Genomic DNA, 13,880 nt, shown 5'->3' with positions numbered 1-13,880 from the left:
CCGCAACCTCGAGCCATAAACAACGCAATCGCAACCCGGCGCACGCAAGATGGGTGAGGTGTGTGTTAGGGCCGGGTGCGTATCGTCACGACTCGCCCGGGGGGCTGCGGCGAGCAGAGGACGGCAGGGTGGTGACTTGAGACGCCTCGAAGAACTCGAACGATGAGCGCAGCGTCCTCTTGCGAACTGCTCCTGTGTCTCGCACATGATCCAGGGCAGGGGTGCTCCCACTCAGGCAGCAGCAGCAATGGCAGCTTCCCCGGCGGCTCCCGCGCTCTCTCTTTGAAGATGGTGAAGCAGCATTGGCGTTCTCTCCTTGCGGCTCCTTCCTGCACAACAGCTGCATCAGCAGCAGGATGCACACCACGTGGCGCCTCCGAAATGGCCGCGCCCGGCCGCTCCTCCGACGCGATGTTCAAGATGGCGGCGGCCTGCCACGTGGTCGCTGGAGGACGTGTGCTGGCGGCCGTCTTTCCAGCGCGCCCGATGTCCTCCACTGGTGCGGTAGACACACCAGCTGTGGTCGCAATAACAGGGACCATGAAGCCCGGGGTCAGCCGGTTCTGGGTTGCCGCCTCTTCGTCGTCGGAAGACGCAACAGGTGGGTTACGCTTTTTCAAGTGCTTGGCCATCTTCCTTCATGTTACTTTGCCTTGAAAAAGTCCACTTCTGACGCCAGTGTAATAAAAGACGTTGACGACACACAACTTGATCTCCGTCTCTCCTTATTCTTGGTTATGTCCGCTCACACTCCACTGGTCATGACAGTGGACCAGCTGATCCTTTTACACGCCGCGCGCCCTTCCCGTTCGTCGCTCTCTTCCCTGCTCCCGCACACCGTTGGCTGATGGTGTGCTTGGAGCCGTCTCCAGCCACGTGGTTGATGGCGACCGGAGACCTCCAAAAACCCAACGTGGTCCCGCTTCTTGACCACGCCAACTGACCACGAGCCTCTTCCGGATCCCCCATATATTCTGCTCTCCACATCATCCTGTCTCCACCTTCCCATATGCCCACATTGCTAGGCCCCACCCCCGATACTCCGGGCCGTCTGATTGGCCCAGAGCTGAGCGGCGAAACCTCGCATATGCTAGCATTACAACTTAATTCCTTTACACGGGAATTATGTTTAGTGAGAGCCTGGCATGCAATACATCCTGAGGCTGTATACTAAAACACCAAGCAGGAGATGAGCTGTACAAGCAGAGACAGAGATTCATGAGAGAGAGCATGACTACACAATTACGTTTTTTGCATCAGATGTTGTAAAGCCCAGTGACAGAATTAGTCAGGTCGTGTTGCGGTGTCTCACTGTGACGGCCTCACCTTCCGTGTCTCGTGCTCCTTCTTCATCGTGGTGACATCATGTCCTTTGTGTTCTCCTGCGATGGTGCAAGTTGAGCAGACCAGGCTGCTGTCTACTGTGCAGTAGAATTTCAGCTCCTCACTGTGTTCAGGGCATCTTCGCTCATCCAAGCTCGCCGTAGGATCCACCACAGCGTGGTCTCTCAACCTGGGATTCTCCAGGTGAGGCCTCAAGTGCATTTCACAGAAGGACATCTCGCATCTCAGGCAGGTCTTCACTGCAGGAGTGTGGCCATCACCGCAGATGTCACACACGATGGCCGTGGCCATCACGTCTCCAACTCTGAGTCGCTCCACCAGGTTGGCGAGGGCAACGTTCCTCCTCAGCTGGGGTCGCACAGGGAAGGTCGCTCGGCACTGCGGGCAGCTGAAGCTGCTCGCCGTCTCCCAGGCGGCCTCCAGGCACCGCAGGCAGAACGAGTGACCGCAGCTCAGCGTGGACGGGCAGACGAACGTGCCCAGGCAGATGGCGCAGCGCAGCTCACTGTCCACACTCTCACTGGGAGTCGCGCTCGCCATGACCCATGGCTTCGCTGGGATCGCTCGCTGTGTGGCTCAGAGAGACGCTGGACCAGGACCTCTCTCTTATAGCGACGGTGGAGAATAAAATTCTAAAATTATTTTTATTGTCGTCATTGACACCACGAGACACTCCCTGGAATGTGAACCCGTGCCCCTAGGTGCGCAAATAGCAGCCTAAAGGTGACCACGACTACTGTACACACCTCCCTAGATCTAAATCATAGAGCTTTGTTGTCAATATAAAGGACTCAGCTGGGATGGCTCTTTTGTGAGATGAGTAAAGAGAGATAAACTCATTCTTCGACAGCTTAGGGCGCAGTGTCTGTCCCGTTAGCGCTGCACTACGAACCCATCAGAGTCCCGAGTTCGATTCCCACTCACGTCCACCACCACCATTGTTGACGATTATCTGAATCAGTCCTGGGCCTCATCCCCTAGGTCAACTCAGCCTCAAATGTGTACTTGGTGCAGTGTGTCATAAACATCGCCACTGGGAGACAAAGGCGGCCGGGGTGGTGCTGGCCACCCACCCCTCGTGTGACGTTCCGGCCTTCATAGGTGCTAACAGCACTTACCCCTACAATCTGTTAAGGCTATATGGGGGATCTTTGTCTTTGTGTTGTATGTGTGTCTGCGTGTCTTTAGTCTGTTAGTCTGTGTGTAGTAATGTGTATGCTTCTCTATGTCTCCAATCTGTGTGTGTGTGTCTGTGAGTAGTACTGCATAGTATATACTTGTGTGACCCCAGTCAGTGTTTCTGTGTATAGAACTGTACATGCTTTTTTATGTCTCCAGTCAGTGTGTGTCTGTGTGTGGTACTGTACATGCTTCTGTGTGTCTCCAGTGTGTGTCTGTGTGTGGTATTGTACATGGTTCTTGGTGTATCCAGGCTGTATCTGTGTGTGTAGTACTTTGCATGCTTCTCTATGTCTCTAACACTGCACCTCCCATGAAATACATCTCGAGGTAGCAGAATAAACAGGTAGTTGAAATGTTTGCCGAGTAAGGAAATGATAAGCTAAGGCATATGATGTTCAACACAATCGTGTATAAAGTGTGCAACAACAAAGTAAATTAACAAGCAACAACTATTTGAGACAACTGTTTTTTGGCCACATCATTTGAGTTATTAATCTGAAAATTACATCTTCAATTCAGTCTTCAATTTATTATTCGTAGGTGTACTATTGATATGTATAGGTAAGTTTTTCCAGAAGTTTGTACCCCTGCAAGTTGTTAGCGGTAGATAAATGATGCCGTGGACTTTACACCTGAGTTGGACTCTGAACCTGACCTGCACTTCACTAAACACGTGGCCTGGATGTATTTGGTCAGCTTTTAACTGGCATAAGTGTGGCCACGGTGCGTGAAATCGAAACAAAATCTTCCTCGAAAAGTTCACCAATGCGAGCCAAGAGGATCTCATAACGCCCACGCCTCATCCAACATCTCCACTACCTCGCAAGATTGCCACGTTTGCAAAAATTATATTGACACGTGGCCAATGAAATTATCAAACATTTGACCAATCATGTTGTTTTCATTCTACTTTTTAATAGTGTATATGTAATGTTGTTTGTCTCTTAACTGTGATTTTAAAAAAAAATTATTGTTAATTTTAATGTTCAGTGAGAAACATTAAGTATTTACTGATCGCCAGTTGCCCAGGTGGAAAGTGGGCTAGGTATTGCCCAATCGTGGCCAGCCGGCGCAAGAAATGGAAAAAGCTAACGAACATAGAGACTCATAGAGGTACATAAAGACTCAGTGAGATGCATGGAGATATAAACAAAGAGACTCATAGAAATGATGACATAAGAGACTCAGCGATACATAGAGACTCATATAGGAGTTTTGTCTAATTCTGGCCAGCTGGCCAAAATATCGAATCAACTCACCGATGGCGTGAGAATTTTCACGACCGAGTTTAACACCAATATACTGTACAACGTGTTTCTCTCAGACTGTGTAGTGCTTCTGCAGCTACAGTTCGCCTGGAAATCGTGTGCGCTGGTTCAGGTGACTGCACTTGAATTACCCCTTTATGACATCATAAACTTTCAAAGAATGGGCGTTTTGGCCCAAATGGGTCATGCCGGTCTCAATGGGTCATTTCCATGGATTCGCAATTCTGGCCGTGACTATTTTTGATATGTTGATTATTATTTAAATAGTTGAAATGGACTCCCGCTGAAAACGGGTGAGTTTGTTGCTTTCTTAATTGTTTTGCTTCGTGTTATTATTAGACTAAATGGTTATTATATTGTTACTTATCAGGTTAAATATGTATATAAATATCTTAGTTGGGTTGGTTGTTGATTTGTATGCGACTGTGTTTCGTAGTATAGTAAAGAGAGATGATATAGTCATCCTCTCGGCAGACAAGGGCAATGCCACGGTCATCATGGATAAAGACTCATACAACAACAAAATCCTGGACCTTCTTAATGATGGGAGTTACTCCAAAATTAAAAACGATCCTACTAAAAGCCTAACGACGAAAACCAACAGTATCATCACGAGTTCGACTTCCCTAATCGAACCAAGCAAACGTCCCTCTCTAAAACCATCGGCGGCTAGACCTCCCAGACTCTATGGTCTTCCCAAAATTCATAAAGAAGGCACCCCGCTACGACCCATCGTGTCGACTATAAACTCTCCTACGTACAAACTAGCCCGTTTTCTATCAGATACTCTGCTCCCCTTCACAGGCAAGACCTCTTCGGCAGTACTCAACTCAACACAATTAGTCTCTATGGTTAAGGACATGGTACTATCTCCGGATGACATCCTCGTCAGCTTTGATGTAGTATCTTTGTTTACCAAAGTCCCAGTACCGGACACCCTAACAATAATTGAGGACTTAGTCCAACATGGATTGAATTCTGATGTACCTGCGCTGGTGAGGCATTGCCTCACCAACACCTATTTTACCTGGAATGGCACCTTCTACAAACAGAATGAGGGTACCCCTATGGGCTCCCCCTTGTCACCAGTTATAGCCAACATGTTCATGGAAAAGTTTGAATCAGACGCCATCCAGACATCCACCCTGCGTCCTTCCTTTTGGAAGAGGTATGTTGATGACACTTTCGTCATCTGGCCACATGGCCTCCCAGCACTGAACCACTTCTTAGACCACATCAATTCTAGACACCCATCCATCAGATTCACTATGGAAGTAGAGAAAGACGGCAAACTACCATTTTTGGATATTCTGTTTGAGAGGAGACCTGACGGATCCTTGGGACATTCTGTCTACAGGAAAGCCACCCACACAGATTCCTACTTGAAACCGGATTCCCACCACCACCCATCTCAAAAGAATTCTCTCATCAAAACGCTATACCACAGAGCCCATGGCATTTCTGACCAACACCACCTGACCGGTGAATTGAGACATGTACATCGGGCCCTCAGGATGAACGGATACTCTGACCGTACTATCCGCCAAGCGGTTTCTCCCACCACACAGAAGAAACAGCCACATGAAACTCCGACCAAAACTATCACGTTACCATACATAGCAGGCGTGACCAAAAAGATCTCCAAAATTCTAAACAAACATAAGATCCAAGTCCGATTCAGTACAGTGCATAAAATCCGTGATCTGATTCCATCTGTGAAGGATGTCGTTCCTGACTTACAGTATCCTGGAGTCTACAAATTGAGTTGCATTTGTGGTGATTGCTACATTGGAGAAACAAAACGTCATGTGGCTGATCGTGTCCGCGAGCACAAGTCAGATCTGAAACACGGCAGAACTGATTCTTCGGCCGTTGCCGATCATTGCTACAACTCGGCGGGCTCTCATGAAATTGTCTTTTCCGAGACCAAGGTTCTCTGCAAACCTCCTGGCTACCATCAAAGGTTTGTACACGAAGCCATACAAATATACAAACACAGACATAATTTCAACCGTGATGATGGGTACAAACTCAGTAATCATTGGAAAGATGTTATTAACCACGCAAAAAAGACTTAATTACACTTTTTTGGACCATCTTATCTGACAGGCACTATTTTAATTTACTTCACCGAGTGTTAACATCCCCACGTGCAGTCTTTGATCACCGCTCACCCTCCGTCCCGACACGTTTCCATTCATTGTGTTGAGCACTGCGTGATGTCTTTGATCACCGCTCACCCTCCGTCCCGACACGTCTCCATTCATTGTGTTGAGCGCTGCGTGCAGTCTTTGATCGCCGCTCACCCTCCGTCCCGACACGTTTCCATTCATTGTGTTGAGCACTGCGTGCAGTCTTTGATCGCCGCTCCTCCTCCCTCCCGATACGTTTCCATTCATTGGCTACCACAGTCTGATAAGCTCTCCAACCCCCCCTCTCCACCTCCCTTCAACTTGCTTATAAGGGATTACATCTTGAATCATTGCTTCACTTGATGCAGCTAATTCGGCTGTGACGGTCCCACCTGATGACGGAGACTTGTGTTGCCTCCGAAACGTCGTGATTTTTATTTTATTTTATTTTTATTTTGATGTTTTACTTACGTGACTTAACCGAAAAAACCTAAGAATATGAATCTTTGCAGTCACGAAAGCTTCAAATCTAGAATTACTATACACAGACTAAAGAGACACACACACTACACCGATATACACACAGACTAGAGACACATACACATCCTACACAGAGACTCACAGACTACAGACACGCAGAATCACGTACAGTCCTAGACACACAGACGACACAAGAGGCATGTACAGTACTACACACACCGACACAGACTAGAGAAACAGATTACACACAAATTCCCGCCAGTAGATGGTGTGGACAAGTCCCGCTGGCGAGTGGCAGCAGTGCCTAGGGAGGCCGTGACGGCTCACGAGTTGGTGGCTGTCAGCACCACAGCCGCCTGGCTTCGCCTCTGCCCAGCAGCGATGTTCACTGCACAGCGCACCAGGCAGGATGCATTTGGTGCTGAGTCGACCTAGGGGAGGCCCAGGGCCGGTTCAGCTCATTGTCAACACTGCTGCTGCTGGTGGTGGCCGTGTACAGTGGTCATGTACAGACAGGACACAGAGGGCTTTATACAGAGACACAGAAGTATATATATAGTGTACAGTACTCCGTTGGTGGGCATGGAGCGGGGTGGTGGTAGTGGTGTTGGTGGTGTTGGTGGTGATGGTAGTGGTGTTGGTGGTGTTAGTGGTGCTGGTCTGTGGCCGTTTGGGTCGATGCGGTGTCTCTTGGCCAGCGGTGACGGTGCGAGAAGTTCACTTTCAGCGTGGGCCCAGTTTGGGTGGGGAGGGGGGAGAGGAGGGGGCACGGGGGGACAACGCCCCCCCCCCAAAAAAACAGGACACCTTTATTAATTTATTTTCATGATTTACAAATAAAAATAAATTAAATACTCCCGCGATTCCTAATGTGAGGGACAAATATGAAAGTCAAACTCCGCCAATGATTTAAAGTCTTCAACGTTGCCTCATTCGCCGCTTCATTTTTTTGGCGCCAAAAGTGTAAATACAAAATGGCGTCGCAGACTCCATTTTGTTGCATTTACTTATTTATTTGCAATTAACGAGCTTTGCTAACTTTGTTATGGAAATTCTGAGGTAAATTAATGCGCATATAGCGATCGGAATGCGGTTACAACGTTCTGAATGGTACGAAAATATAAATAGAGGCAGTTGTTTGTGTAGATTGTTCAATTTAATGTTTTTTTAAAGTGTTAATGGTTAAAACGTACAAAATGGCTGCCTTCGGGTTGAGCGTTTGTCGCGAGCCGAGTTGGTTCCACGTCTTGGTCGAGATGACTGCAGTGGCTGATTCGGATAGGAGAAGCGTTTTTGTTTTAAATATTCACGATTAGCACGGTATGATGAGATATTAAGATGTATTTATTCATCCAAACCGCACCGGGATTGTCCACCCGACGTCCACAACGCGCCCAGTGTCTCTCAACTCCGTGCTCTGTACAAGACGCAGCTACTCACACTCGCCTGCCCCTAACAGCCACCATTTAACAAGGCGGAGGGGGGGACCGGTGTTTTATTATTCTTTTAATTTGCTTGTTGTTTATTTTATTATTCATGTATTATTCATGCATAATTTATTTTATTTAAATGATTACATATTTCATAAATATTACTTTCTAATATTATTTATCTAAATTATTACGTTCATTGAAATTATTCATTCCATTATTAATTTATTATTCATACATAATTAACTTTATTAAAATTATGAAAACTAAATTATTTTTATGTTATTTTATTTAAATTGTAAATTCATGTAACTTATAAATTTTTTTATATATTTTTTTCATTTTATTATTCATTCATCTTATAAATGTTATTATTTATTTCCTTAACTTTTTATTCATTTTCTTTACTTATTATTCACTTTATTTGCTACTTAATGTTCTTCTGCTATTCGTTGCACGCGGCTGCAAATTGACTTTGCTCAGTCGGTGGTCGCCGCTGAGGTCGTGACGGGTTTCTTTTGTTCCATTCCTGTTGCTCTGTGGCCCCGGTACCGTTCCCGTGCTGCTGCGATGTGCACCGATGCCCACTTTAGTGAGGGCGACGTTGGCACGCAGACTGAAGATCGATTGAAGAGGACAAATGCGAGTCCCTTCGTGTCCAGTCAATGTCTCGTTACTTGAACAAATATGTAAAACATTACCCATTGCTCGAGGAGTATCCTGAAGCTCATTAAATAACTTAACAATTATGATTGGAATCTCAGCTCCACCGTAACGAAGAATGAAAGCTGTCAATGCTCCCCACGTTTCAGCTTTCAACTGAAGAAGCTTCAAATCTTGACGATGCTCCCAGCACGTGGAGGGAACGTCACAGACATCGCGCTGATCAACAAGGGGCAGAACCTGAAAGCGCATCGGAGAGAGGCACAACGCGTCATCTGCACACCGCACTCCGACGTGCACGCCGCTCACCAATCCAAGCGCCACAGTCCAGGCTCAACCTTGCGTAGCTTCCGAGATCTGGGAAAAAAAATCGGCGACATTCCGGGTTGATTTGGCCACAGCCTCTTGTGAAATCTCCCGTGCACTTTCATTGCTCAGCGCGCCCCGCGAATCCCTGCGGTGGAGTGGCAGCGCCCTCGCGTGGCGCGCACCAACACCGCTCCAGGCAGCGCAGGGACCCAAACGGCGTCTGGGAATCGGTCGCGATTCGTGACTCGGTCCGCAACTCTGGAGCAGTGCCGGCAGTGAAACAATGAACCCCACGTGACCCCCAACATCCCCATCCTCCCCACCCCTAGGGGTCCCTCCTCTCACGTGACAACCCCCAAGCCCCCCCCCAGACAACCCCCCCCACCTCTACCCCTCCCCCTGGTGGCTGTTGCTGTGGTGGTGATTGTGGTGGGGGTTGTTGTTGTACTGGTAATTGTTGTGGTTGTTGTTGTGGTTGTGGTGGTGGTTGTTGTTGCTGCTCTACCACTTTCTCCTGACGAGCACCACGTGGTCACGTGGCGCACTCGCGACAAGTTCCCAGCAGCGTCAGCGGTGACGTCACCAACCCCCCCCCCCACAGTGCTGGGTCACAGCAGCGAGGTGACGTCACCAACCCCCCCCCCCCTCCCCACAGTGCTGGGTCACAGCAGCGAGGTGACGTCACCAACCCCCCCCCCCACAGTGCTGGGTCACAGCAGCGAGGTGACGTCACCAACCCCCCCCCCCCCCCCACAGTGCTGGGTCACAGCAGCGAGGCTGCAGGGTGCCCCTCAGGGCCTCTGTTTGTTTTTGTTGTCGCCAACGCGGTGACGTGGTGACGTCACAGCGAGGGACTCCCCCAGTGGCGGGAATCCAGAACGTCAGAATCTGTGTTTGTGGTGCAGGAGGAATCCGATAAACTGTGAAGCTCTTTGTGTTCACAGATGGTGCGGTGGTGAGGGGCGGGAGTGGGGGGTTGGGAGACGTGGTGACGTCACCGCGTTGTGGGCTGCGTGCGTGGTGACGTCACCACGTTGGAGGAGCGTGCGTGGTGACGTCACCACGTCCATGACGTAGCAGCAGCAGACAACTTGAACAGCTCGGACATTGTTGGCGCCTTTAGTGTTTGGCGCCGTCTCTTTATTTGTTTATTAATTTGTAGATTTAATTTGCTTGGCAGTGGCTGTGTAGAGGATTTGCTCCTCGTGTTTAATTAATGAACAGCGTTGCAGGATGCAGTGAGCACGAATGACGCTGTACACAACTACATTGTTGTTGTTTGTATTCTGTATTTTTATTGTAGAATCGACGATACAAGCGTTACATTGCCACAGTCGTACGCGGACATTTATACTTTTAAAATCAATATTGTTTTGACGTAAAATTTCTTGACTGATGACGGCCGCGTGTGTTGCGATCAAAACGTCATGAATTTTTTGATTCACATTTTACATTTTATTTAATGTTTATTATTTAATTTTTCATATTTTCTTTTTTTTCTTTTTTTATCTACGTGACTTTACCGAAAGAACATAAAGAATATAATATTATTGTTGTTGTTCTCTCCCACAACCCATGACACCACCAGTGTATAAACACATCCCAGTTCACCATTGCTAATCACTGCACCCTACACCACAGTCACACTCTTTGGCAGGGTGAATACATCCACGTTGGCTTCACACACACACAGAGCGGTACTTATTTTATCACCCCCCCCCCATGAAGGTTGTGAGGATTGTTTACGCTCAGCCCCCCCCGTTGTGATGGAGAGCCACGCAGCCCCTAGCCACCGACAGCCACCAGCCAGTGACGGGCGTGGCGCTGCGCGTGGCGGTGACGAGGGTGGCGAGCGCCGTGCGTCGTGGTGGCGTCTGCCCTCTGCGCTGTTCACGTTCACCTCTCTCAGGACGCACCACTCAGATCCACAATCCTCACTGAGTCACCATCACACCACACCATCAGCCCAGGGTGTAGGGGCTGAGTGAAGGTTTTATTAAACGAGTGCAACAGCGCCATGGAGTCGGCGCTGTAAAACGACAGCAGCCCCGCGTCCCAGTCCAGGTGGACCCCGACTCTCCGCGGAGGCTGTGGCACCGCCAGTGACGTCACTACCCCGCCATGCAGCACTGAGAAGCTGTCGCCTTGTTTCTCTAGACACCAGGAGACGTCGCTCCTCCCAGGAGGCACTCATCACCACGCCCTCTCCGTGGGATCGTCCCGTACGCGACTCCAACCCGACACAGCCTCGCGCTCCCCACGTCCACCTCCCAGTAGTGCTGACCCGACGAGAAGCTCTCAGAGCACAGCGCTTGTCCCAGCACTCAAAGCGGTGTGGGTGATGGGGGCGACCCTGGGAGACATCGCTCAGCGTCATCGTCCTGAGATCCGAGGAAATCTGGAGGTCGTTGTGGGCTGAGTTTGTGTCCAGAGTCGGTGAGCGTCCATCTGTGGTGAGTATTAGTGTACACACACTAATATTAGTTAGTATTAGTGTACACATACTAATATTCGTTAGTATTAGTGTACACATATTATTATTAGTTAGTATTAGTGTACACATACTAATATTCGTTAGTATTAGTGTACACATACTAATATTCGTTAGTATTAGTGTACACATACTAATATTCGTTAGTATTAGTGTACACAACTAATATTCGTTAGTATTAGTGTACACATACTAATATTAGTTAGTATTAGTGTACACACACTAATATTAGTTAGTTTTAGTGTACACATACTAATATTCGTTAGTATTAGTGTACACAAATTAATATTCGTTAGTATTAGTGTACACACACTAATATTAGTTAGTATTAGTGTACACATACTAATATTCGTTAGTGTTAGTGTACACATACTAATATTCGTTAGTATTAGTGTACACAAACTAATATTCGTTAGTATTAGTGTACATAAATAATTTCATTAGTATGATTGTACACATACTAATATTCGTTAGTATTATTGTTAGTATTAGTGTACACATACTAATATTAGTTAGTATTAGTGTACATATACTAATATTCGTTAGTATTAGTGTACATATACTAATATTCGTTAGTATTAGTGTACACAAACTAATATTAGTTAGAATTAGTGTACACATACTAATATTCGTTAATATTAGTGTACACTACTAATATTAGTTAGTATTAGTGTACACATACTAATATTCGTTAGTATTAGTGTACAATACTAATATTCGTTAGTATTATTGTAGACATACTAATATTCTTCAGTATCTGTGTACACATACTAACATTCGTTATTTGTGGTGTACACATATTAGCATTCATTCGTATTTGTGTACACATACATTACTAGTACACGTACACAATTACTAACTCTAAACACATTTTTCTAAATGTGGACGGAAAACCTCGTGGACCAGGAGAAATATCCACTCAACCACGGAGAGAACATGCAGACTTCAAATAGACAGCAGGCGTTAGGGTGAGATTGAGCCGACGACATTCTGTGTACCAGGCAAGGTAGTTAACATCTACATCGCCACCGTGGTGTAAACAACAGTGCTTGTACTGGAGCGTGCACTTCACCATCTTGGTGTGTGACTACACGGAGTCTAGTCACTCCTACAGCTCCTTACAGCTCTGCTGCAGTGTGGGTCTCTGAGCATCCTTTTATAAATTAATTTAAAAAACTTTTAAATATTTTTATTTTACCAGGTAAGGCCCACTGAGCTATTTAGTTGTTCATTTTTTCTCAGTGTCCTGGCCACAAATGACAGCTCAACGAAATGGCTTATCATGCTCTAAACGTGTGATGTTGATTCTAAATGTAGAGGGAAAACCGGAGGACCCAGAGAAAAACTCACGCCACCACCACGAGGAGAGAGAGAGATGCAGACTCCGAACATACAGCAGGGATTGGTAGGGTTGGAATCGAACCCACGACCTCCTGTATGTCAGGCGAGGTAGTGAACATCTCGTCACCGTGGCGCCCACCTCTCTAAGCTCTGGGCATCATTTTAAGAATTGTGGTCCAGCATCTAGCAATAAATAGCCATTTAGAGTTGCAATGATAATTAATGCACGTCTTGAAGTCGGCAAGGTGATAATAATTACTGGCTGTGAAGGCTGCCTGGGTGATGAATATTCTATTGCATTTAGTCTCCACCCCGCCCTTCTTTGTATCTCAGTTGTTTAATCCCAGTCTTCTCTGACTCCCACACACTCTGCTCTGTGAGAGTTGTGCCCCTACAATAATCGCTCTACCTTCATGGGACCTCCCTTGCCAGTATCAAAATATAAGAATAGGTTTCACCCTTTTTGGCAATAAAACAGTTGTGTTAAGATGTTAAAACACCAAACTGAAACCTTTTGCAAGGAATCGTGTCTGCATTTACTACATTTGTGGTGAACATGCAAACAAAAAATGCTCTGGTAGTATATGATGCATTGTCTTTGAAACTGATTGGTCCACACCAGAGACAGCTTTCTTTAGAGCCTCGTCTCAAACGTGTTAGACCAGAGGACAACGCCCAAAAGGCGACCAGCACAAGGACAATGCCACTATCAGGACATTGAGAGCTCGGGGTGAGCAGCTACATCATGGGACCTCCCTTGCCAGTATCAAAATATAAGAATAGTTTTTTTTGTTTGCATGTTCACCACAAGTGTACGTGGTTAATGCAGACATGATTCCTTGCAAAAGATTTCAGTTTGGTGTTTTAACATCTTAACACAACTGTTTAATTGTCAGAAAGGGTAAAATCTATTCATATAACAGTACCTTGTTTAGAACACCTGCTGGGCACAACGTGTTCGGCTCACATCAGCTCTGAGTCCAACTCGGCAGCCAGCACCGTCACCCTCCTCCGCTCCCCACTCCACCCCGCGTGACAGAATGGGTGCCCGCCTGAGGGTGCCCTACGGTCACCAGTGTCGACATTCAACGCAGAGACTCTGCACGGCGATTGATCTCCCTAGACCAGGGGTCTGTAACCTGCGGCTCTCCTTAAGGGACCGCTTCGTGATGTTATTTATCAAGGTCACCACCGTCTCTTGTTCACCTCATGCATTGTGGTGGCTTTTGAAATATAGAGT

The 13,880-nt window shown here is 47.0% G+C and overlaps 1 protein-coding gene across 1 annotated transcript; it reads left to right on the top strand.

The window, feature by feature from the left end:
- The first annotated feature begins 4,291 nt into the window (after positions 1 to 4,291).
- LOC121852529 lies at positions 4,292 to 6,841 on the top strand. Its single transcript, XM_042346496.1, has 2 exons — positions 4,292 to 5,327; positions 6,672 to 6,841. The coding sequence occupies exons 1-2, from the start codon at positions 4,292 to 4,294 to the stop codon at positions 6,839 to 6,841; spliced, it is 1,206 nt and encodes a 401-aa protein (XP_042202430.1).
- Positions 6,842 to 13,880: the final 7,039 nt, after the last annotated feature.

Source organism: Callorhinchus milii, unplaced genomic scaffold, assembly GCF_018977255.1.
Source record: "Callorhinchus milii isolate IMCB2004 unplaced genomic scaffold, IMCB_Cmil_1.0 Scaffold894, whole genome shotgun sequence".
NCBI lineage: Eukaryota > Metazoa > Chordata > Chondrichthyes > Chimaeriformes > Callorhinchidae > Callorhinchus > Callorhinchus milii.
Note: the sequence above shows the minus strand (reverse complement) of the source record. Positions and strands in the feature narration are given on the sequence as shown.

Coding starts and splice junctions, on each gene's coding strand:
- LOC121852529 (XM_042346496.1), top strand. CDS start 4,292: ATGGATAAAGACTCATACAACAACAAAATCCTGGACCTTCTTAATGAT. Junction 5,328..6,671: donor GATGAACGGATACTCTGACC/GTACTATCCGCC, acceptor TCCCGCCAGTAG/ATGGTGTGGACAAGTCCCGC.